The following is a 26,739-nucleotide window of genomic DNA, read 5'->3' on the forward strand; positions in this document are numbered from 1 at the left end:
CCCTCAACGCGGCTGCGCATCAGGAAGTGCAACTTTCCGCTCTGAGTGTCGTGGAGAAAACTCCTACGTCCTCCATTCAAAATACAAATAAACGAAAGGTCGGGGGGGGGGGTCACTTTTAAATCACACAGTTCCTCTGTAAATATGATCAGAAACCAGCAACTCGAATCTATTCTGCATTGTGAAAGTCCGCTCAGTTAAGTGTCAGTGTGTCTGACTATGCGTGTGCGCGTCGTGGATCTGCGCGCATTCAAATGTCTCCGTCGCTTTTCACGCAAGAATATTTATTCAAGGTAAGCGTTCACTGACTGGATGTTATGACTGGTTATTATGACTGGTTATTATGACTGGATGTTATGACTGGATGTTATGACTGGTTATTATGTCCACCCCACACATGCACGACACCAGCAGGAGTCCACCTCATAGACGAGTTTTGAGTCCGTAGTTGGCATAGTTCCTAAAGAATGTCATCGACTTCTGTTATAGTAAGTCTTTGAGTAGTCCGGTCACTTTTTCCGTCTTTTTGATTCGCTTTTCCATCAGCAGACGCTTGACATCCTTTAATATGTTCAAGCTGCAGTTGTTTTTATAAGCATTTCGTGTAAAACAGCATTTAATTACAGCATATTCATTCACTTGTGTATTTTTTATGGAAAATCTCGTTGAAAAAAATCGATTAAAATTTTATATCTACACCTTGACAAGTGCACAACAAACGACATGACGTGACGGTCAAAAACTTGTTTGCCGTCGCCGGTAACAAACACACCTGAATGTCATCAGGACCACACACGTTATATAGACAGGTAATGCATTTCCGCTCTGACAGGTAGAGCCACCTACTGGGCAATAAAGGGAACTGCCATCAAGAACCCAGTTTCATTCAGAGGCATAATGCATAGAATGATACATATTGCATAACAATAGAGAAATGCAAGGCAAATAAATGAAATATGAATTATGGCACTAAACCAACAAACCGGCTCTAACAAGTAGTCTTTTAAAAAAAAAGAACTCAAGGGAGGAAAAAAAGTTGCTTAGCGCTCTTTGGTCACATGACCGGTGGGTTTTTCACCGACGTCACAGAAGAAGAAACGGCGCTCTTACCGATGATCGGTACCACCGGGGCACCACACGGGAGAGGACGTCCGCCCACCGGCAGCGCTCATTTCCGGTTGCATTTGCGATATAACGCCATGTAACGCAATACAAGGCATATAATGTCCTCAGGGAGCTGCTCCAACCGCTGCTGCGCTTTTGCATGAAAGTTGTCAGGTAGGCAAACACACACTCACGTAGGAGGCTGTATGGTCAACAGGCGGAAAATGGTGGCTGTCAATACTTGTTTATTAACGCGTGTGTTAAAATCTGTGTCGCGTCACTGACTGAGCACCTAGCGCCCTCCACAGTTTTGCGTTGGGCCGATTGACAGTGATGGAGTCGTCGGTTTTTATACCGATTGGTGGTAATGGCAAGCGAGAGATTCATTCGTCCGTTTGTACCGTCCTGTCTCACCCCCCCCCTTTTATGTCTATTAAGTGTGTTTGGGCTGCAGTGTGTGCTGCACGGTGTTGCACTGGATGGTTTTAAACGTCACAGGTAATGGATACCCATAGTTCTCTCTTTACTGAAAAGCCGTCAGTTCAGTATGACGTCAATCTCGAAACTTGTGTGGTCTCACTCTTGCCTCTGCCAATATGTGTGTGCCCTTTGGCGGTCTGCAAAAAAAAAAAGGCAAATCTGTTGACTTTTTTTTTTAACTGACTTGGTCTCCTCTGCAGAGAGATCAGGACCGAGATGTCAAGCCCTATTTGTGCTTCATATGACCACATCAGCACCCCTGCTACGTGCATCTTTGTTTTGGTTGTAGTCCAACAAAGGTCCATTGTTGTTTCGGTGGCTGTGTGTGTAGTGAGGAATTAAAAGTCTATTCATCCAGCCAAGTGCATCATCAGCGCTCCAGAAGTGTGCACGATGTGCCCGCCGTGTGTGAGCGTGGTTCAGGGTTTGTTGGTGGCCCTGTGAAGTTGTATGTCTCTCATAATCTGTCATAATCTTCTCAACCGGCTATCATCCTATCAGCCTAAGTACCCCTGACTCATGGACAGGATAGTAATGTGCTCACCTTTTCAGTTAAGCGGGCTGCAATACCACCGTATTATGCAACCGCGCCACAATGTGTGTGCCAAGATGATGTTGTATCTAGGAAAACAATTTTGCTGTCTACATCAATCCAAAGGAATTGAATCAAGTGCAGCTGGATACCAAGTCCAGTTGCGCAAGTCCAGTTGCACTTGATTCAATTCCTTTGGATAGCCATGACCTGGATGAATGAGAACATTCACAGACATGTTTACATCAATGATAATAAGCAGGGTCTGTTCCCTTAAGTTTGTCTCACAAAATGGGGTTTGACGTTTTCGAAAGGAGCATTATTTGAAAGAGTGGGCTGAAGCTCAGCTGGATTCTCAGATGTACAGTCGTGCTTTTGCATATCAGATATTCCCATATGGTTATTGTTATAATAACGTTCCCTGTATCACCCAGCACTCGGTTAAAGCCAACAGAGGCCGAGGGTATGTAGGTTTTCTTTCTGACCAATTACAACACAGCTGATTTGTTGATGTGTTTCTTTTGTCACTTTTAACTTTGCTGTGTTTTACAACTTTTTCTTTTTTATTATTATTGCTGTGATTGCCCTCACCATGCTCATAGAGATAATAGTAATAATAAGTAAAACAAATGCATATCAATAGCCTTTTCATTTAAGGACCCCAGACAAACAGGGCTCTAATTGAGTTTGGGCCGTATCCACAGTGTTAAATTGCCCTGTACGTTTTGTTAGTTTGAAATGTGGTCGATCGTGTTTGAGGAGGAAGTGGCCTGGGCAGTTTTGACTGCGAGATGAGATAATGATGGCCTATAACTTGCCAGAAATGATTATACAAGTTCCATCTTGTTTCGTTGATGGTGTAAGTCTGCTGACCTAAACTGATTGATGTAGGCATAGCTGAAGTAATTGTAGTCTCGAGATATCTCTTCAACAGTTGTTTCTAGGGCCGGGCGATATGGACAAACTCAAATATCACAATATTTTTGACTGAATACCTTGATATATCGATATTTTGATGATATTGTAATGTGGATATGATGTCCAAACAGGCAGAGACAAATAGTAGAACAGCTATGAAACAATAGGATTGTTGTTCCTAGTTTGTGTTGTTCCAGGGAGCAGTTAGAGTGTGACACAGACCACAAGTAATGCTGGCCAGAGCTGAGTTCAATGTGAAGACTGTCTGAGTTAATAAAGTCACAAGTAAGCAAGTTCAAGTGCTTTAATTGTCCATTCTGTATAGTTTAGAAAGAACAGAACAGAATGAAACAAGCTAGAACAGTCTAATAAGTTCAGAAAATTGCATCTCTTTACTGTGATGCTGCCTTTAAAACCAGGAAAAGACACTTATGTCATATCACGATATTACGATATCCAAAATCCCAGATGATATCTAGTCTCATACCATGATACTGATATATTACCCAGCTCTATTTGTGTCATATTTAATGGGAGAACAATTTTAATTTAATTTTATTTTTTAGCATTTTCTGCCTTATTTTTATTTGATAGCGATAATAAAGAGACAGGAAAGGCAGGGGAGAGAGAGGGGATGACATGCAGCAAAGAGACCGGGCCGGACTCAAACCCAGGTTGCTGCGGCAAGGACTCAGCCCCGTGTGGTACACGCCCTACCAGGTGAGCCACCGGGGCGCCCCAAGGAATTGGAGAAAAATTTAAAGGCCATCCTATGGCATAGTATGTCCCACAGAGGGCCGGTGACGTCCTCACATCTACGGTGCAACACAATAAAACAGCATTGTTATTATCTGTAAATATCACCTATCTAATGAATCACTTCCTCATGCCGAGAGCAGTTGCGGTTGAGATGGAAATTGAGTGAGGTTGTGTTAGCTTGCAGTCATAGTTTTCTCTAGCAAACAGTCTTGACATGAAATGAGATGAGAGCATAGTCAGATTCCTGCTGCTTCCATTTCAGTGCATTGTACCGTATTTAGCTGTAGTTTCTCTGCCTCTCGCTGAATCCCTCCTTCTCTCGCTCTCTGTGTGCCTCTACCTAAATATCTCCATGTCCGTTAAGGTCGATGGGTGAATCTATTCAGTGAAAGTAGTACCAAGCCGTGTCGACTTCAAAATCGCAGCGTTTCCCCCGAATCACGATGTTAAAGCAGAATAAAGACACAGGCTGTTGATTTTGATGAGTGAGGTTTGATTTGATGATGTCGACATCTGTGAATGTTTCAGTCGTTCGCTCGGGGAAGCACGCTCATGTCGTAAGCTTTTCTAACACATGGGGCTTAAAATGGGTATTTTTTTATTTTATTTTGTATTTCAGTTTTCATGTTTGGCTGAAGCGTTGAGAAATATTGAATTTCTTATGTTGGGGATATTTGAAAAATCATGATATGCATCGAATCTGCACTAAATTTACCATGGTAATATCGGACTGGGAGGCACCTACCAGTTCCCAGCCCAAGTGTCTGGTATGCAGAGAATGAAGTAGGTGTTTTTAAGTGTAATAACGTGTATGACACTTGACTATTGAGTCAGCCCAGTTTAGTATTGGATGACTAATTACTGAATAAGAAAAGCTTTACCCTCCCTTAGCAGCTGTGTGTGTGTGTGTGTGTGTGTGTGTGTGTGTGTGTGTGTGTGTGTGTGTGTGTGTGTGTATGTAGGACTGCTGGTGAGCCCATGGAGAAGCCAGCGGCGTCAGCCAGGTTGGAGCTGGAGGAGAGAAGTGGCCAGGTGGAGGTAATGTTATTTACCATTTAAGCCGTTCCTCTATTTTCTGTGATTGAGTTGAATCAGACAGCAATGGGATGTGAAGTGGTCAATTAGACATAAACCACCATACAGGATGAAAGCCGAAACATCACCCGGATAACATGGTGCACTTTGTTTGGAGGCGGCAGTCACCGCCGGAGACATTTGAGGTGTTGCCAGCAGCCAAATCATGCAAATGATAACCCACATTTGAGAAAGGCGGAGGTAAAAAAGAATACAATAACTCCTGTTGTTGTTTTGACGTGGGTTAGCAAACTGACTATTGTCATCTCAGAAGTGACGGTTGTAGAGTTGATAATAAATCTTGGAGGACGTCTCCAGCTATTTATTTGTATTCAGGAAAATGACCCCTTGTGTAATGCTGTGAGATAAAGCCACTATCAGACCAGGAAGTATTTTGGGACAGGCAGTAGGGTCATAAGCCTGTTTGCAGCGTTTGTAATGGCTCAGTGAAAATGTGCCAGATTTTGTCTTGATGTCCACAGCAAATTCTGTAAAAAAAAAAAAGTCACCTTTTGTGAACCACATGTCTGCTCTTTCTAATACAAGCTTATGTGGCTCTTCACACCATCTGTAGGTGATTACTTTGGAAATATTGCTGATGTCATGGAATAAACACATGGACCTGTACGTGTTTTCCATACTCCAATATAAAGATTATATTTAAAATATATACTTATATATAATATAAATATTGATAGAAGCAAGCAAATTAACAAGCCAACATAGTGCCACACAGTACCGTTGAATAAGACAGTAGGAAAACACAACAAGGCACAGTAACGTAGACGAGACTACATGGGACAAACAACAACATGGGTAGACTCAAATGCGAGGAAACAGGTGGGCTTTTAAGCAGGATTTGAAAATGTCATGTTTGGGGGCAGACCTAATTGAGACGGGTAGTTTACCTCCCTGTGTGGAAGTCAACTCACTCCATTTGCCTACCCCCCTCATATGTGTGTTTTTAGCCCCACTAGCAACAGATTGGTGGGTGATATAATATTTTGATGATGATATTAGTAGTGTTAAACACCATGTTAAAGTCATACTTTGTTATGAGAGGCCGTATAGGCCATATTCCATACTTTACCTCTCACATACACTACTGAAAATGCTCTCACATACACATGTGAAATACTCTCACATACTACTGAAAATCCTCTCACATACTACTGAAAATCCTCTCACATACTACTGAAAATCCTCTCACATACTACTGAAATGCAATAGTTGTATGTAAGAGGAATTTCAGTAGTATGTGAGAGCATTTCACATGTGTATGTGAGAGCATTTTCAGTAGTGTATGTGAGAGGTAAAGTATGGAATATGGCCTATACGGCCTCTCATACTTTGTAGGCCTAGTGCACATCAGTAAATGTATGAGGATCTATATAAGAAATATTTTCATTTGTGGAGGCTGGCAAGCCTGGACTTCAGATGTGGTATGAACCGCCAGCGGGGCTTTTAGACCCTTAGTCTTGTTTTGTGTGTGGTTCCTCCAATGTGTTTCTTTTTATCATTAAGGCGGATGGCACAGAGAGTCTGCTGAGGGGGACAGATGGCGGGGAGGTGACCCCTCAGCCTCAGACGCCACGGAGGACGAGCTCCACCCGCTCCTCCCGCAAGAGCTTTCGCCTGGACTACCGCTTGGAGGTAGAACCCCAGACCCACTCCCACATCCCTCCCTCCCACTAGCATTGAAGCTGTCAGTCGATTAATCTATTAGTTGATCGATGGAAAATTAATTGATTGCAATTTTGATAGCCGATTAATTGTTTGAGTCTTTCATCAAGTCAGAACGCGAAACATTTGCTGGTTGCACTTTCATAAATGCTAGGATTTGTTTGCCTTCCTCTGATTTATATCATTATGAAATGAATACTTGGATGCTGAATATGGAGCTGCCAGGGAAGAGGAAAAGAGGAAGGCCAAAGAGGAGGTTTATGGATGTGGTGAGGGAGTAATGCATGTGTGTGTGTGTGTGTGTGTGTGCGCGCAAGAGTTTCCCAACACCATCACACTACCAGCACCATATTTGGCTGTTGGTATAATGTTCTTATGGTGAAATGCAACTACAGAGGAATAAAGTTGATCAGCCACAGCATGAAGATATGGGAAAGAAGAAGCTAGGGTGAGTCCGTAGATAATAGAAGCTAGGTTAAGAGGAGAGGTGATGATCAGCGAGCAGCAGTATGGTTTCATGCTATGAAAGAGCACCACAGATGCGATGTTTGCTTTGAGAATGTTGATTGAGAAGCAAGATGGAATACCTGTGTGTGAATGAGAGGGAGGACAGTGGAATGGTGAGGATGCAAGGAGTAGAGGTGACAAAAATACTTGGGGTCAACTATCCAAAGTAATGGGGAGTGCAGAAGAGTGGTGAAGAAGAGAGTGCCGGCAGGGTGGACTGGGTGGAGGAGAGTGTCAGGAGTGATTTACAACAGAAGGGTACCAGCAAGAGGTTAAAGGGAAGGTTTACAAGATGGTTGTGAGACCAGCTATGTTATATGGTTTGGAGACAGTGGCACTGACGAAAAGACAGGAGGCGGAGCTGGAGGTGGCAGAGTTGAAGATGCTAAGATTTTCACTGGGAGTGATGAAGAAGGACAGGATTAGGAACGATTGTATTAGAGCAGCTGTGGCTAACTTTGTGCCATGGAGAGCCATGTGTATGCAGGTTTTCATTCCAACCTGACTCCACACCAGTTGATTTCACTGATACATTCTTCCTCTTTGGTTAAAGGGTTGCTAATCAGTGAAATCACCTGGCGTGGAGTCTGTCTGGAATGAAAACCTGCATACACATGGCTCTCCATGGCACATGGTTAGCCACCCCTGTAGTAGAGGGACGGCTCAGGTTGGATGGTTGGAGACAAAGCAAGAGAGGCAAGATTGAGATCATGTGAAGGAGAGATGCTGGGTATATTGGGAGAAGGATGCTGAATATGGAGCTGCCAGGCAAGAGGAAAAGAGGAAGGCCAAAGAGGAGTTTTATGGATGTGGTGAGGGAGGACATGCAGGTGGCTGGTGTGACAGAGGAAGATGCAGAAGACAGGAAGAGATGGAAACGGATGATCCGCTGTGTTGACCCCTAACGGGAGCAGCTGAAAATAATAGTAGTAGCGTCAGCTTGCAGAATGTCCCACGATACACCAAAATGAATATCAGCTCAAGCAAATCGAACACAGTCATCACTGGGTAGTTATAAATTAACTAAATGTGTTGTAATTGTTCTCTTTTATGGTAGGAGGAAGTAACAAAGTCTTGTCAGGACAAACATGGCCGCTGGACCAACCCTTGGTCTACATGGAAGTTTCCCTCCTATTCAACCCTGCTCAGGTTCTTTTTTTTGGAGAAAAACCACAGCAATGTGCCAACTAGTAAAGAGGTAGGTACTTAGGTGTGTAACCAAAAACTCTCTCAATTCCAGGGGGACCAACAAAATCCAACTGTATGATTGCTTATAGCATGAAACAGGCTTATACTGTCTCATAGAGAATTTACTTGACTAAGTGGAATATTTTGCTCCTTATTTGTTGAGCACTATCCCTACCGTTGAGTGTTTCTTTTAACAAAGTTTTATATACACACACACACACACACACACATCTATATATAAGATAGATCATCATTGAGTTCCGTAACCTATGCAGGTCGTAGGAGCACAGCTGATGCCTCAACAAGTCTCTTTCACCGTTCCCTATCCATTGCAGCTCTCCCCGCCTCCACTACGCTCATCTGTAGCCATTCTCTGATGTTGTTTACCCAGGTTTTTCTCGGTCTCCCTCTCTTCCTAGTCCCTTCTACCAGGCCTTGCAGGATGTCCTTTGCAAGTGTCCTTTCCGTTCGGCAAACGTGCCCAAACCAATTTAATTTCCCTTTTTTTACCATTGTCAGTAAACTATCATGGTGACCAATAGCTTCCTTAACTCTGTTCAGCACTTCAATGCTGGTGATGTGCGCTGTGTATGGGATTTGCAGCATTCTTCTATATGCGCTAAGCTCCATGGCTTGCATTTTTTTCTCCATAGCTTTTGTTAGGGTCCAGGATTCTGCACCATATGGAAGAGTTGCTATTATGATGGTGCGGAGCAGTTGCATTTTTGACTTCGTTCCAAGTTTTTTTTATCTTTCCAGATCGTGTTAAGTTTGGTCATTGCGCTTGTTGCGATGGCGATTCTGCTCCTAATTTCTTTTTTCCAATCTTCCGTCTTCGTTAATCACAGATCTGAGATATTTGAAAGATGGGACTTCCTCGAGTTTTTCGCTGTCAACAATGATTTCCATGTTCTGCTCTTCAATCTCTTCAGTCTCCCTCCTCGGGTGATCTTTTGTTGTCATGATTTTGCTTTTTTGAGTACTGATCAACATACCCATGTCCTTAGCCACCTTGTCCAGTCTTCTGGTTATTTCAGCTAGTTCTTCCCTGTTGCTGGCGATTAGATCTATGTCATCTGCAAAGCCAAGGTTGGTGATTTTTCAAAGTCTTGTTCAAAACCCTCCATGGCGTTGGTGACGATAAATGCCGGAAAAAAAAACTTTAATGTACTCTTACATCTATCTTAATATTCCGCTCCTCATTTGTTGAGCACTTTTTTCTACACCATTGATGATTTCCGAAAAAAACCAAACGTTTATATATATATATATATATATATATATACAAACCCCAATTCCAATGAAGTTGGAATCGTATTTCTTCCACAAATGTAAATAAAAACAGAATACAATGATTTGCAAATCCTTTTCGACCTATAGTCAATTGAATACACTACAAAGACAAGATATTTAATGTTCAAACTGATAAACTTTATTGTTTTTTTTGCAAATATTCACTCATTTTGAATTTGATGCCTGCAACACGTTCCAAAAAAGCTGGGACAGGGACATATTCACCACTGTGTTACATAACCTTTCCTTTTAACAACGCTCAATAAGCGTTTGGGAACTGAGGGACACTAATTGTTGAAGCTTTGTAGGTGGAATTCTTTCCCATTCTTGCTTTCGCTTTGCATGGTAGAGTTTTAACTTGCACTTGTAGATGTAGTGACGAACTGTGTTAACTGACGATGGTTTTCCCAAGTGTTCCTGAGCCCACGTGGTAATATCCTTTACAGAATGATGTCGGTTTTTAATGCAGTGCTGCCTGAGGGGTCGAAGGTCACGGGCATTCAATGTTGGTTTTCGGCCTTGCCGCTTATGTGCAGAGATTTCTCCAGATTCTCTGAATCTTTTGATGATATTATGGACTGTAGATGATGAAATCCCTAAATTCCTTACAGTTGTACGTTGAGAAACGTTGTTCTTAAACTGTTGGACTATTTGCTCATGCAGTTCACGAAGTGGTGAACCTCGCCCCATCCTTGCTTGTGAACGACTGAGCCTTTCGGGGATGCTCCTTTTATACCCAATCATGACGCTCCCCTGTTTCCAATTAACCTGTTCACCTGTGGAATGTTCCAAACAGGTGTTTTTTGAGCATTCCTCAACTTTCCCAGTCTTTTGTTGCCCCTGTCCCAGCTTCTTTGGAACGTGTTGCAGGCATCAAATTCAAAATGAGGGAATATTTGTAAAAAAACAACAAAGTTTATCAGTTTGAACATTAAATATCTTGTCTTTGTAGTGTATTCAGTTGAATATAGGTCGAAAAGGATTTGCAAATCATTGTATTCTGTTTTTATTCACGTTTTACACAACGTCCCAACTTCATTGGAATTGGGGTTTGTATATAGCTGATGGTTGCTTATAGCACGAAACAGGCTTGTACTGTCTCAAAGTATTTACTTGACTAACTGGATTATTTTGCACCTTGTTTGTTGAGCACTATCCCTACCGTTGAGTGTTTCTTTTAATAAAGTTATTTATATATTAATCCAGTGAGTCAAATAAATTCTTTATGAGACAGTACAAGCCTGTTTCATGTCATAGACAGCCATCAGCTGATTCATGCTTATGTCATGAAACCGGCTTGTAATAGGGGTGTGTCAGTGTAACACGTTTACACGGAAATAAAACCATAACAGTTTTAATAAAAATCCCTAACCGATAAACGTAAAGGTTTTTGTTTTGTTTTGTTTTTTATATAATGCGTGATAACGTCATCATTCTTTGCGGCGTGACAAGTGCGAGCGCGATTGAAGCATGGGATGGCGGCTAGTAAAAATCTGCGAAGCCCCACGTGGGAGTTTGGATTAGAAAGCTTCTCAGCGGGATCTAATTGTGTCGAAGGGCTTCGCGGAAGCGGTAAACTCCCCCCAACCCCACCCCAAAAACAGCAATTTTCTAACGCATACTCATTCAGAGATATTCGATCTTTTGTAAATGGTGTAGCCTGGTTGTGTCGTACGACATCGGCGACCTTAACCGCGGTGAATCTATGGAATAATAAGGCTACAGCGACCTCTAGCGGTATAGCACCGACATACTTTCAAAAGTCACAGAAATCCTGAAACGTGTACACGTTTAAATGGCAAACATTGCACCGTGTAAACGTGTACAGATTTTAGTACACGTTCACATCCCTAGCTTGTACTGTCTCAAAGAATTTACTCGACTCACTGGATTATTTTGCTCCTTATTTGTATAGCACTTTCCCTACCGTTGAGTGTTTCTTTTAACAAAGTTTTATACATATATTGTGGCGGACACTAGGGGCTATGCCTCTCACCCAGCAGGACTGTGAGCTGGGGGCGTGGTTTACGTTCCCGGGCTCGCCGGTGCAGGGTTGTTCCTGCTGCAGTTGGTTTTTGGAGTTGAGGAATAAACATCAAACTCGCCTTGGTCTCCTGTGTTTTTCCTCATTCCTGCCACATTGGTGACCCCGAATTGAACATGTTTGGAGCAGAAGAGGAGTGTGAATCCACTTCGGCCACGCCGCCCCAACTCTCACAGCCGGCCGTTCTCGCCGCGGCTGTGAAACTCCCAGAGTTCTGGCAGAGCGACCCGGCCCCCTCCGCAACACGATAAATACGTCGCCCTCAAACATCTTCTGCTCCGGAGGTACAGCCTATCTACCGCGGTTTGGGCGACGGGACGGCTGTGGATCTCGTGGACAATATGCTGTCGCTGCTAGGCTCAGACGAAGGCGGGTTCCTTTTCCCGCACGTTTTCCTGCGCCAGCTCCCGTCTCCTGTGCGCGCGGCTTTGGCTAACTCCCCGTGTCTGGCCGCTGGTGACTGCCGAGGTTTGGCTGAGGAGGCCGATCGGGTCCTGCTGGCTACCAGACGGTTCTCTGTGTAGAGTGTGGCATCGGAGCCTCTGCAGCCGACGTCGGAGGACGCGGTCCCGGCAGTGGTGGCTGAAGTGACTGCCCGGAGACGGCGCGGGAGCGGCCTCTGTTTCTTCCACCAGCGGTTCGGCGGCAAACCGAGGCGCTGCGTCCCTCCGTGCACGTTTGAGGCGGCGGGAAACTCCAGGGCAGCGCTCAGTAGCAGCTGTGGGCGCTGGCGGACGTAGTGAGCTGCTCTTCATTAAGGACACGATGTCAGGAAGACGGTTTCTGGTGAACTCAGGCTCGCAAAAGAGCCTACTCCCTCCTGCTAAGACAGACAGGTCGGCCGAAGGCGGCGGCCCACAGTTAAGTGCAGCTAACGGTTCGTCCATTGCGACGTTTGGCACAAGGTTGGTGACTGTTTGCTTCCACGGGCGCCATTTTGAGTGGGACTTTGTAGTGGCCGCCATTACTGTTCCTATTATCGGCGCGGATTTTCTGTGTGCTAATGGTCTGCTGGCTGATGTTGCAAACCGCCGTTTAATTTATGCTGTGTCTTTCGCCACTGTTCCGTGCGAGACGGGGAGCCGGGCCGTTAACACACGCTAACTTTTTAGCATTAGGGGATATTTTTCAGCGCTTGCTGGCGGATTTTCCATCGGTGACTACGCCTGCCTTTTCCACCGCGGTTACTAAACACGGGGTACAACATTTCATTCCCACGGTGGGACCGCCAGTTTTTGCGCGCGCGCGGTGCCTCGACGCGGTAAAATTGGCTACAGCCAAGGAGGAGTTCGCCATCATGGAGCGTCTGGGTATAGTGAGGCGTTCCAACAGCCCGTGGGCCTCGCCGCTTCACATGGTGCCCAAGGCGGATGGGTCGTGGCGGCCTTGCGACGATTTTCGCCGCCTGAACAACGTCACCGCCAATGACCGCTATCCCATCCCACACATACAGGACTTTTCCATACGCCTGGCAGGTACCACTATTTTCTCTAAGGTGGACCTGGTACACGGCTATCATCAGGTTCCCGTGCGCGCAGAGGACGTGGCCAAGACCGCAGTGATCACCCCGTTTGGGCTTTTTGAGTTCATGCGCATGCCTTTTGGCTTGAAGGGGGCAGCGCAAACCTTTCAGAGGCTGATGGACTCGGTGTTGCGTGACCTTGCTTTCGTGTTCGTTTAGCTCGACGACATATTAGTGGCCAGTCCGTCAGCTGAACAGCACCTGGCGCACCTGAAACAGGTTTTCCGTCGTCTGGACGAAAACGGCCTGATAGTCAACCCGGCCAAGTGTCAGTTTGGACTGCCGGTGATTGACTTCTTGGGTCACCGCATTTCGCCGCAAGGCGCGGTCCCGTTGCCTTCTAAGGTGCAAGCGGTGGCGGAATTTCCCCACCCAGTCTCTGTTAAGGCATTGCAAGAATTCTTGGGCGTGGTGAATTTCTATAACCGTTTCCTCCCTCGCGCTGCCCACCTCCTTCAGCCACTTTACGAAGCCCTGCGGCTTAAGAAGGCTAACGACCCTGTCGATTGGACTCCCGAACAGGTCCAGGCCTTTGACGGAGCTAAGTGCACCCTGGCTAATGCTGCCCTCCTCGCCCATCCCACACCCACGGCGTCCATAGCTTTAACAACCGATGCGTCTGACATAGTCGTGGGGGCTGTGGTTGAACAGCGTGTGGCGAATGCGTGGCAGCCACTCGCATTTTTTAGCCACAAACTGCGGGATAGCGAGCGCAAGTACAGCATTTTTGACCGGGAGTTGCTGGCACTGCACCTTGCAACCCGGCATTTCCGCTTCCTGCTGGAGGGTCGCCCATTCACAGCTTATGTGGGTCATAAGCCGCTGACTTTCGCCATGTCCAAGGTGACTGAGCCGTGGTCTGCTCGTCAACAGCGCCACCTAGTGGCGATCTCCGAGTTCACAACGGACATTCAGCATGTGGCCGGGAAGTCCAACCCTGTTGCTGATTGTCTGTCGCATGTGCTTGTGTGTCCTGTGCACCTCGGTGTGGATTTCTCCGCTATGGCTGCCGACCAGCCCAGCGACCCGGACGTCCTTGCCCTTAGGTCAACGCGTACCGGTCTCAAGCTAGAGGACGCTGTGATGCAGGAAGGCAGTCCTGCCCTCCTCTGCGATGTCTCCACCGGCCGTCCCCGCCCCGTTGTTCCAGTGGCCTGGCGCCGTCGAGTTTTCGATTCAATTCACTCCCTCTCGCACCCTGGAGTTCGGGAGTCGGTGAAGTTGGTCGGTTCCAATTTCGTCTGGCCTGGCCTCCGGGAGTTCGGGAGTCGGTGAAGTTGGTCGGTTCCAATTTCGTCTGGCCTGGCCTCCGGACGTCAAGGGGTGGGCAGCTGCATGTGTAGCGTGCCAGCGCGCTAAGGTCCGCCAGCACACTAAATCGCCCCTCAAACCGTTTCCGATCCCGGCCAGACGTTTTGACCACGTGCATGTGGACCTGGTGGGCCCTCTACCTTCTTCACAGGGTTTTACGCACCTGCTCACAATGGTAGATCGGACCACCAGGTGGCCAGAGGCTGTCCCTCTATCCTCCACAACATCCTCGGATGTTGCACGCGCTTTTCTTTCCTCCTGGGTCGCCCGTTTCGGCACTCCGTCAGATATCACCTCAGACAGGGGCCCCCAGTTCGTGTCAGAGCTCTGGTCGGCACTTGCGCGATCCTTGGGTGTGCAGGTACACCGCACTACCGCGTATCGCCCTCAGGCTAACTGGTTGTGTGAACGTTTTCACCAGTCGCTCAAGGCAGTGCTGCGCTCTCGGATGGTAACTGGGTGGATCGTTTACCTTGGGTTATGCTTGGGTTGCGTTTGGCTCCTAAGGAGGACCTCGATGCGTCACCCGCTGAGCTGGTGCTCGGTCAGCCGCTCCGCGTCCCTGGGGAATTTTTGCCTGGGAGTTCCGCTCCTCGACCCCGTCTGGCCGTTTATCCTTTTTTGTCCAACAGCACTCGGGTTCCAGGCCCCGTTCACCACTGTTTTCCGCGGTCGTTCGTGCCTGCGGAGCTCATGTCGGCTCATTTTGTTTTTGTACGGCATGATGCTCACCGCTCGCCCCTCCAACCCCCATACGATGGCCCATTTCGGGTTCTTGAGACGGGCCCTAAGGGTTTTGTGCTAGATATGGGTGGGCGTAGGGAGCGTGTCACGCTTGATAGGCTTAAACCGGCGCACAGGGTGGCAGGCGAAGTTGTATTTCCGGCCCAGGTTCCCCGTCGGGGTCGTCCTCTTTCCAGGACCCCTGCAGTGTCTTCGCGGGTTCAGCGTTCTGCTTCTCAGCCGGCTTTGGACTGTGTTTCACCTACTGTTTCGGCTGAGGGACGGCGCAGCCGTTATGGCAGGCTGCTTAAGCCTCCAGTGAGACACTAATTTTCTTTCCAGGAGTCCCTTCTGGGTGTTCGGGGGGGGGGGGGGGCTGTGTGGCAGACACTAGGGGCTATGCCTCTCACCCAGCAGGACTGTGAGCTGGGGGCGTGGTTTACGTTCCCGGGCTCACCGGTGCAGGGTTGTTCCTGCTACAGTTGGTTTTTGGAGTTGAGGAATAAACATCAAACTCGCCTTGGTCTCCTGTGTTTTTCCTCATTCCTGCCACAATATATACAGTGTTGCTTGAAAGTATGTGAACCCCTTGAGCAGTTTAGATGTTTCTGTTGTTTTACCATGATTTTCTTATTTTATCATCACCAGTTTTTATGTATGAAATGTCAGATATATGTTTATCAATTTCATGTACTTGTTTAGTGGGACTTGTTTAAGTAGTCCAAAAACTACATGAAACATGGAATTAGTGTATGTGCAAAAGTAAGTGAACCCCCAGCTGCAGTGGTTAAGTCAAGCAGGTAACAGACTCGGATGAAACACATTTGGGTGCTTAATTAATCATTTAAGCAGACCAATGAAATGAGACATCCTTGGGAAAGGGTTTGGCCTGCACTAATTAAAAGAGAGAGGAAATCAACCAAACCACTGTGGTCCCATACAAATCAACAATGCTGAGAGCAAAGGTGATATCCGAGGACATGAAGAAGAGGGTAGTGACAGCCCATCAGTCTGGGGAGGGCTATAAGACCATCTCCAAAAGATTCCAGCTCCATCCATCCACTGTAAGACAAATAATTTACAAATGGAGGGCCTTCAACATGAGAGCAATTCTGCCTAGAAGTGGACGCCCATCAAAACCATCACCCAGAAGCACCAGAAAAATAATAAATCAGGTAAAGGCCAACCCACACATCACCTCTAGAGAGTTGCAGACCTCTCTGGTAGCATCTGGGACAAATGTGCATGCATCTACAATCAGACGAAAATTGAATAGCCATGACATTCATGGGAGGGTTGCTAGAAGGAAGCCCCTGCTCTCAAAAAAGAACAAAGCTGCCCATTTCAACTTTGCCAGAGAGCACTTGGACAAACCAGAGGCCTTCTGGAAGTCCATTCTCTGGACAGACGAGTCCAAAATAGAATTATTTGGTCATAATCAAAACCAACATGTTTGGAGTAAAGCCAACACTGCATATGAAGAAAAGAACCTCCTCCCAACAGTGAAACATGGTGGTGGAAATGTGAAGGTCTGGGGCTGCTTTTTTGCTTCTGGACCTGGACGACTCCATATTATCCAAGGAACCATGAATTCTCCAGCATATCAACAAATTCTTGACCAGAATCTCCTGCCATCAGTCAGGGAGTTGACGCTGGGACGAAAATGGATTATGCAACAAGACAATGACCCAAAGCATTCCAGCAAAACTACAAAGGAATGGCTTCAGAGAAAGAGGATCCGTACTCTGGATAGGCCCAGTCAAAGTCCGGACCTTAATCCAATTGAAATGTTGTGGCGAGACCTGAAGAAGTTGGTACATACCAGATGTCCCTCCAACCTCTCTCAACTGGCTGAGTTCTGCAAGGAGGAGTGGGCAAAAATCCCCATAAGCAGATGCGAGAGACTGGTTAGTGGTTACAGAAGACGTTTGGTTGAAGTAATGGCTGCAAAAGGAGGAGCCACAAGCTACTAATACAAGGGTTCCCATACTTTTGCACATGTTAAATTTTCAGTTTTTGTGAAATAAACCACCTTTGTTGAATTAAATAATGAAAATATATATTTTTTTGTGTGTGTCCATTATTTGGAAGGTGTGCTTTACAAATTGGGATTTGAATGTATGTGTAATAAGCTTATCTTAATGTTTTTTACAAAAACATTGACCATGTCTGGAGGGTTCACAAACTTTCAAGCAGCACTGTATGTATAGTCCAAACAACAAGCTAACAAGTTGTATGGACTTGTCCTTTTCCTTAACTTTCTGCTGTTGGACCAAAACTATACCAGTGTTCCCTATTTGTAATGTGGTAACGATAACAAATTATCCACAAAAACATGGCAACTATCCGTAACTGAAGCAGTGTCGGAAACTTGGAGTCGCTTCCTGCCAGTGAAATGATGCACACAGGTTTATTGAGTTTTACCAGCTGTGAGTCTTTTTGTACAAACTCTTGCCAAAAAAACCCAACAAAACCAAGCACAACAATTTTGAATTATTCCTTGAGAAACATCCCCTGAAGCTCTTCCCTGCAGATCATAGACAGTTTACAAATCAACTATTGTATTGCGGACAAGTCAGGTGAGCACACCCTGACATGTCATTCCACAGCTGAAACTATGGAAAAAAACACATAGTGATGTTTCCTCTGTTAATGTTGCTTAACTGCTACATGCAGTCTAACAATGACTCTTTTTATAATGACTTCATGGTAATGTTGAAGATGCTCTAATGTCAGGAATGAGCTAAATATGACAACTGTGAAATATCTACTATGAATGGACTGGACACACGCACGCACACACGCACACACACTGAATGAGTAATACTCAAATGTGTAAGTGTGACTAATAGAGCTGAGACTTTATGCCTATGAGTCTAAATTAATTATGTGAGGAGGAATTATCAATCATATTTCTTCCACAAAAATTGTACATCCTCTCTCAGAGAGGTTGCTGCCCCTGATGATTGGACACGTGGCCCTATGATGGCAGACTGCTATGCAGGTCCGTTAATGCTAACTTTACTTGTGTCATTGCTAGCAACCTTTGTCAGTCAAAGTGACTGAAAAAAATAACCAGATCACTGGTTTATTAAATGATTTCGAAAGCGTACCAACACGGGGATCGCCGGTTTGAATCTCTGTGTTGCCTCCAGCTTGGTCAGACGTCCCTACAGACACAGTTGGCCGTGTCTGCGGGTGGGTAGCAGAATGTGGGTATGTGTTCTGGTCGCTGCACTAGCACCTCCTCTGGTCGGTCGGGGCGCCTGTTTGGGGGGAGGGGGGACTGGGGGGAATAGCATGATCCTCAAACGTGCTACGTCTCCCTGTTGAAACTCCTCGCTGTCATGTGAAAAGAAGTGGCTGGTGATTCCACATGTATCAGAGGAGGCATGTGGTAGTCTGCAGCCCTCCCTGGATCGGCAGATGGGGTGGAACAGCGACCGGAACGGCTTTGAAGAGTGGGGTAATTGGCCGGATACAATTGGGGAGAAAAAAGGGGGGGAAAAAATCAAAAAGATTTCGATGGTGCTTTTTGAGTAACCTAGCGGATTACAGTTTGAGAAGAGAACAAATCTGTGATCACCCCATCGTTCTCTTGACTCAATGCAAATAGTGAATTAGACAAAAAGGAATATGCTACATACATAGACACACACACAAACACATAGACACTCACACACAGATAAATACATAGATACACACATGCACAGATAGATATTTTTATTAATGCTTCCCTGAATTCATGTTTATTTCATTTATTTGGGCTATACAAATAAAATTGACTTGACTTGACTTGACTTGTTTGCTTGATGTTCATCACAGTGTTTTGTTAACCAGCAGCAGTCAGTCAGTAGTCAGTAGCATCTTGGCGCTAGTTTGAATTAACTACCAGTAATAGCTATAAACACAGTGTGGTATTTATAGCTATTACTGTAAACCAGGCTGAGCTCTCTAATGGCTTAGCAGGTCTCAAAGGCTGCCTTCACACAACAGTGAAAATCTGATTTTTTTTTTCTTTCTTTAACCTCGTTGGATGGATGACTGGGGCCTCTAAGACATCACATGAGTAGAAGAAATTCAGTGACTGAAAGAAATACACTCACTCTTTGACAAACAAGCTCTCAGATCAGCTTAATGTGATGCAAGAAAGACAGTGGGGAGCAGCGTCCCTATTATTCATGTATACTGTTCATTTTTCATTTACAACAATGTACACAAAGTCTATTTTTCCCATTTGAAAGAAATTAGCCACCTCGTTGAGGAAGGTCACAAGGCTGAAACAGACCGCCATTTCATACAGAAGTTGTTTTATTTCAACATCCCAGAAACTGTCTGTTCCTTCCTGTGCGTCCCTCTCTCTCTCTCTGACTGTCTCTGTCTCTCTATATGTCTTTCTATCTCTTTCACCTTCTCCTCACTTCCTGTTCTTCCTTTCTGTCCCTCTCCTCACCCCATCCCTCTCTTTCCATCTTCATTTATCTTTCTCTCTCCCTCCAGGCTTTAGACAGCGAGCTTCCGGTGTTGGTGCCCTACTTTGTTCAGAACTCGGACCTCAGACACCAAGTCGGCTCTGTCTCCGGTTCAGATTGCGGTCCGGGTCTGAGAGTCACGTGGCTTGGTCACGCGACGGTTCTGGTAGAACTCGATGGACTTCGCATTTTGACAGATCCCATCTTCAGCCAGCGGGCCTCGCCGGTCCAGTTCATGGGGCCGAAAAGGTACCGAGGGCCCCCCTGCACAGTGGAACAGGTTTTGTACTTTTTGATATCATGGTTGTTTTTCTTCCCTCATGAGGATTCATGAAGGGCTTAGTCCTCAGCTTTTTTTTTGTTTTTAACTGTCTTGTTGCAAAGCCTTATTAAGATTTTGATTTGTTTCATTGAAAGGTTTTTTACTAAGAATTTGTTCTTGAATGAAATGTTTTTACTCCAATTTTTTCCCACTTTATCGTATTTAATATTAAATGTGATCGAACACTTGTCGCTTTGTTTCTCATCTGCTCTTCCTCGTACTCTTCTTTCCTTCTGTACCAACAGCTGCCGAGGATAGATGCTGTTCTGATCAGTCACTCTCATTACGATCATCTGGACGCTGGATCTGTGGCTAGCCTTAATGCACGCTTTGGAGGGGAGCTACGCTGGTATGTACTATAGATGGATGGATTCATAGATCTACTGATAGATGAAATCCTAGATGATTGGCGGCCTGTCCAGAGTGTCTCCCCGCCTGCTGTCCAATGACTGTTGGGATAGGCTCCAGCATCCCCGCGACCCTGAGTAGGATAAGCAGTTTGGATAATGGATGGATGGAAGACACAAATTGTTCATCCAGATGCCATGGCTTTAACCAGAGTTGATATTCGCAGCGTGGTCTACGCTCAGAATAACAGCTGAATTATTCAGCTGGCAGTTGCATCCAGTGTTCTCTAACACAAGTCCAGAAATGGCTAGCACATGTCAGCATTTTGAGACAATCACATCATAGTGATGAAAAAGCCCCAAGGTCACAAATGCAATACTAAGAACTAGAAAATGATCAGAGATTTTGCAGGAGGAAGACGTAGTGACCACACACATGCAGCTTTTACGTGCTCACTTTGTATCTTGACTCATCTCTATGTGTGTATGTTTGTGTATGTGTACATGTGTATGTGTGCATCGTTTGTGTGTGCACTGAATATAACTAATTCATGTACGTTTATGTGCGTGTGTGTATTTGTGTCTTCTTTAGGTTCGTGCCCCTGGGTTTGATGGACTGGCTGGTGAAGGCAGGCTGTGAGAATGTGATGGAATTGGATTGGTGGGAGGAGAACTGTGTCCCGGGTCACGATGACATCACGTTCGTCTGCACGCCTGCTCAGCACTGGAGCAAACGCACCCCGTTGGACGACAACAAGGTGTGGTGCAACATATTGGAGTGTATGTTGTATAGATATGATTGTATCTTTGTGTGTATATGTGCGTGGATGTGGAAGCGTGAGGCTGTTTATTCTCAGCATCGACAGCTTCATAGCGCACAGTGACAAATGCTGATTGATTGGTGTGGCCCTACCATTGTTCCCTTTTTATTCACTTTTGTCTTATTGTAATCTTTATCTGACCAGAATGTTTTCTTGGTTTTAAAATGTCTTTTTTAAGAGGGAATAAAGGAGCCGCAAAAACATTATCATGACTAACATATAATAATGTTCAGTAATGACCAAAGATATGACTGATACCATACAAAAGCTGTCAAGTTAGACATGTATTAAAGGCTGCTGTATAATAGCAGACCAGCGAGATAAGATAACCTTTATTGATCCCCGTGGGGGAAATTCAGGCATAGATGGTGGTAAAAGCAAAAAGAGACATCAGCATCAACATCACATCAACCATGGCTGCCTGGACAAACAATAACAATCAGTAGATTGGGCTACATACATACATACAGTATAACATCAGTAGATATGAGACATGGGCTGTAGGTTGTTCAGGTATAAGGGATCTATCAGATATAATAGATCTGTCAGTAGGTATAGGTGGCTGGGGGGGCAAGGAAGGGGGGTAGTTGTGAGGGGGTGTGTGAAGGGAGGAGACAGGTGGTAATTGTGGTACTGAATCAAGGGGGGGTAAGCAGGGAAGGGGGGCATGGGTGAGGAAGGGGGGGACAGACTTGTTATGGAGCCTGGTGGCTGTTGGTACAAAAGACTGGACGAGACGTTTCGTGGTTTGCCGGACTGAATGAGCTCTTCCTCCCCATGATCGTGTTCCAACTTTAAATAGATCTTGTTCAGTTAAAATACAGATGTTGGCAATTTTAGTTCTCAACAGCTCTTGTCCTGCAAAACACAAAGGAAGACTTTTGTTGACACATCACCATTTTATAATGAACAGCATAGATGAGAGTACATCCAAATCTTTTATTTTTCCATCTGTCTTCCCCCCTTTTCTCTTTTCAATTTCCATCTCTTCTGTTTCCCTGTTCATGTCTGTTCATTCTCCCAGGTATTATGGAGCAGTTGGTCAGTTCTTGGTCCTGATCATCGATTCTTCTTTGCTGGTGATACCGGCTACTGCTCTTCCTTCCTGGAGATCGGACGACGCTTTGGACCGTTTGATCTCGCAGCCATCCCGATTGGCGCATACCTGCCCAGGTGTGCAATGCAAGCCAACATGTATACTCACACAAGCATTCACACAAACACACAACCACAGGCGCACAGTTTCTTTCTTTTTGACATGGCAGACATCTCAAGAATCTATGACAAGGCCATCTAACTGTTTGACCCCACGGAAAGACTTGAACCTGAAGATTTTTAGTATCGTGATTGACAAATGTGTGTGTGTGTGTGTGTGTGTGTGTGTCAGGGATGTGATGCGAGGGCAGCATGTCGACCCAGAGGAGGCTGTTCAGATCCACCAAGATGTTCAGGCCAAGAAGTCATTAGCCATTCACTGGGGGACCTTTGCGCTCGCATATGAGGTAGAGGGTTCTGTTTCTGTGTGTTGGAAATAGATAGACAGATTTATATGAGGTCACTTTATGATATTATTTCATTAGCAGGTCAGCCCTTTACTGACACCTTGGAGCCAACCATGACAAACACAACAGTTTCGTGCACAGTGTGAAAATTTTGATTAAAACAACAATGCACAGCCAGCTCCTCTGGCACTCAGAGAGAGAGAGAGATGAAAAGTGCTCTAACACTGTATTTTGCTCTGGTGACGCAAATGAAAACAAAAGAGTCATTGTCTGTTCAGCTGCATGACAATTCCTGCAGCCAACACACATTAATACGGCTGTTGGCTATCTTGCCATGCTTGGAAAGTTCTGATGGACACAAACAGAAGCCTGTAGTGTCATTCAAAAGACAGTGGCACTGAGCCAATTTAGATTTATTATAACAGAATAATTTTAAACCTGCCTACTGGAGTAAAGAGCTGAAGTTAGTGTTTTTGCTGGTATTATACTGAGTAAGTGTTATAAATGTGTTATAAATGATTACTATTTTATAAGTACTAATAATTTGGTCGTGTATTAGAAAAATAATATCAATAACAGTATTTTTCAACAGTCCTTTGGCGTTTAATCTCTCTCTCTCTCTCTCTCTCTCTCTCTCTCTCTCTCTCTCTCTCTCTCTCCCTCTCTCCCTCACCATTCCTAGTATTACTTGGAGCCCCCGGTTCGTCTCAGAGAGGCCCTGGAGCAGAAAGGATTAAAGCTCGACTCTTTCTTCACGTTGCACCACGGGGAGTCACGCCTTATTGCGTCACAGGAACAGGAAATCTTTGTCTCACCAGATCAATGAGGTGTTTTGTTTTTTTAACACACAGTTGTTTCCTGAAAATACTCAGGAAAGTGTTTCATTTTTCATTGCGTGTAAACAACAGATTCCAGATATTACGTTGGCCATAACAAGCCAAAATGACATACCAGTGATACCGTAATATCCTCCACTACTATGAGGCTTGAATTAACTTAGTCCTATTTGCTGTTTCTTTTTTTTCCCTTTTTTTTTGGTGGACTGAGTGAATTTTTTCTGTTGCAATATTCAGAATATTTAGCTAATCATATATATTACAGTATAACGCTGCTTATACTGTTCGATTGTAAGTGTACTGAATGTTTCTTACAGCGTTAGATTGGACAGCACTAGAATGTCCTTTGCTAAGTAACCATACACACAATGACTCGTGAGGAGAAAACACGGGATACTTGTTTTAATGTTTATTCAATCACAAGATCTGAGGCAAAATGAGATAAAATTAGATCTTCTGTACTCGTGTCAGTACTTCCAAAGATGCTTTTGTTGTTTGCTCTTTTTTTTCCAGTGCAGTGCTGTACTGTAATGTAGCTATAATGGTGCAGTACCACATGTCTGTCCCTGTTTTCTCTTCAGTTTAATTCAGCATGTGTACACTTGAAGGATGCTGACAAGGTACCCAAACGTACTTCTTGCTGGCAGAACTGCCCTGTTTATACTCCTCCAAACAAATAGGATTGTACTTTGGTGAAAGCCTAAGGATTCTTTTTCCAGAAAACGATCTTAACGGGTATCAGGAGTTGTCTCGGTACATGAATAGACTTCACCCACTATTACTTCGTTTTATATACACACACATGGACACATGCACATGCTTTTAGACTTGAATTATGAGCACATCTTTCCAAACGGTGCATTTTAAACACTTTTAAGACCCCGGAGTTGCCTGCTGATTTATGAACCGTTACAAAGCCGTAAAGTTTGTTTGTTTTACTCCATAGCCTCTCAAAACAGCACGATAGACAAGTGGTGTCACATTGAAACTCATGGATAATGTATTCATCAACATAATGCAAGTCACTTTGTTCTCACTAGGCCACTGTAGGATGCCCAGCTATTGCGTTTGAAGCTCTCCACAGAAGTTGGGCTGGATTCAACTTCAAACACTAAACAAGGTCATGCTCCTCTACACGGTTTAAAACCACAGAAAAGCACCGCAAAGTGTGCCAGTGTTTAGCCACTTAGCCTGACCATACCAAGGTACTTAGCGTTTTGCTCTTATTTTAAGATGTTTATTGGATGCCCTTATCCAATGGAAGTTAAATTAGTTCAAAGGAAGAATTGGCTAAATGTTCAGTGTGTTCAGTATTTCAAGCAACCAGGGGCAGAGGTCAAAGGTCACAACATCAGTGCTCAACCATCCATCTACACAGGCAAAACCGTGATTTAGCAGCTCTCATTTCTTTTCTTTTTTTTTTCTTTTTCTTTTTATGCCAAATGTCTTCAGCCAGAGTATGACGGGTGAAGAGGGTCAAAAGCAGAGGTTTATCTTATTTCTTTTTTTTCCCTCCCCAATTGTACTTGGCCAATTACCCCACTCTTCCGAGCCGTCCCGGTCGCTGCGCCACCCCCTCTGCCGATCCGGGGAGGGCTGCAGATGACCACATGTCTCCTCCGATACATGTGGAGTCACCAGCCGCTTCTTTTTACCTGACAGTGAGGAGTTTCACCAGGGGGACGTTGCGTATGGGAGGATCACGCTATTCCCCCTGTTCCCCCTCCTCCCCGAACAGGTGCCCCGAGTAACCAGAGGAGGCGCTAGTGCAGCGACCAGGACACACACCCACATCCGGCTTCCCACCCGCAGACACAGCCAATTGTGTCTGTAGGGACACCCGACCAAGCCGGAAGTTACACGGGGACTTGAACTGGCGATCCCCATGTTGGTAAGCAACAGAATAGATCGCCACGCCACCTAGACGGCCAGGTTTACCTTATTTCTATTGAACGATCAGAGTTGACTGATTTTCCTGAAAAAAAAAGTAGTAGTTTTTGCTTGATTCCTAATGCCAGTAGAGGACTTTTGTTTTGTTTGTTTGAGTTTTAAAATAAGACGTTGGACTTAGTATTGCTGTGTTTTAGAGTTGGGTCAAACAGTATTTTCACAAATACTTTTTTTTAGTGCTTTAGATTTGGGTCAAACAGTATTTTCACAAATATATATTTTTAGAGCTGGTTTTAATAAGTCATGTGCCAGGTAACTGGAGTTTACCACAAGTGAGAACACAATCACTGCCAGGAAGTTAGAAACGCTTACCACTTAAGTTTACTTTGGTACGATTTGACTGCGGACATGAGACGAGAACTGTCCCAAAGTGCTAAACCCACAAATTGCAAAGCGTTAAGTTAAAACAGTGCTAAAAGATGTCTGTCATGTTAACACATTTTGCTCCTGGTCTGCCGTGCGATATTAACATACCATACTGGATGGGTCCAGGCCCTTCCGTGTCCCTCCTGAGGTTTGAAAAAAAAATCCAGCTGTTACGATGTCTGATACACTGCTTTACTTTTACTGTAAAGTCAGATTTTTACATCTGGCTGACTAAAAAAGAATGTGTGGTAAATACTGTAAGCCCCGTTGGACACAGTTTAAACCAAATCAATTAAAGTGATGATAGTGAAGTGATCTAGTCTAGTCATTTATGGCATATCTACACTGTAAAATGGTTTTCATGCCAAAAGTTTTTTAAGACCGGCGTTGGCAGCCTTTTAATTCTGTGTTTTAACTGGTCTACATGTTGATGATGTTGGCAATAATATCTCACACGTCATCTTACATTTTTGTGGGATGATGCACATATTCGTTCCTAGATGAATCTGGTCAGTGACTGGTTTATTCTGTATTTGATTGATGGATTGCTGTTTTCCGCACTCTGTCTTGCTGGCTACCTGCCCTGTTTTCAATGAATGTATGTATATCCTGTTAACCAAGTGCACATTATGTAATGTACAGTATAATATGTATGCTATGTGTTTGAGTAAAATGACATGATGTGGGTATTGGAAAGGTATTGGACAACTTTTTTTTCAATGCTCCTGCATATGGATGCAGTGGTTTCCAGGGTTAATGTTGTTTACTCACAGCGAGAAGGTCCTGGGGTTCAATGCCAGGCCTTCTTTATCGAGCCTGCATGGTATTTCCATGTTCATGTGAGATTCCTTCCACAGTCCAAAGACTTGCATTTAAAGTGGAGACTGCAAATGCCCTTAAGCATGAATTGTGTTTGAATGATTGTGCATGTGGCCCCGTGTGATGGACTGGTGTCTCCCTGTCTTCCACCCAAGCTATACTGAGT

At 44.8% G+C, this 26,739-nt stretch overlaps 1 protein-coding gene across 1 annotated transcript; it reads left to right on the forward strand.

Annotated features, from left to right (window-relative positions):
• The first annotated feature begins 60 nt into the window (after positions 1-60).
• Positions 61-26,436, forward strand: napepld (N-acyl phosphatidylethanolamine phospholipase D). Its single transcript, XM_056277092.1, has 10 exons — positions 61-293; positions 4,756-4,831; positions 6,392-6,520; positions 8,115-8,255; positions 19,639-19,890; positions 20,178-20,281; positions 20,872-21,037; positions 22,125-22,273; positions 22,488-22,602; positions 23,285-26,436. The coding sequence occupies exons 1-10, from the start codon at positions 220-222 to the stop codon at positions 23,426-23,428; spliced, it is 1,350 nt and encodes a 449-aa protein (XP_056133067.1). The 5' UTR covers positions 61-219; the 3' UTR covers positions 23,429-26,436.
• Positions 26,437-26,739: the final 303 nt, after the last annotated feature.

Source organism: Lampris incognitus, chromosome 3, assembly GCF_029633865.1.
Source record: "Lampris incognitus isolate fLamInc1 chromosome 3, fLamInc1.hap2, whole genome shotgun sequence".
In the NCBI taxonomy this organism is placed as follows: Eukaryota; Metazoa; Chordata; class Actinopteri; order Lampriformes; family Lampridae; genus Lampris; species Lampris incognitus.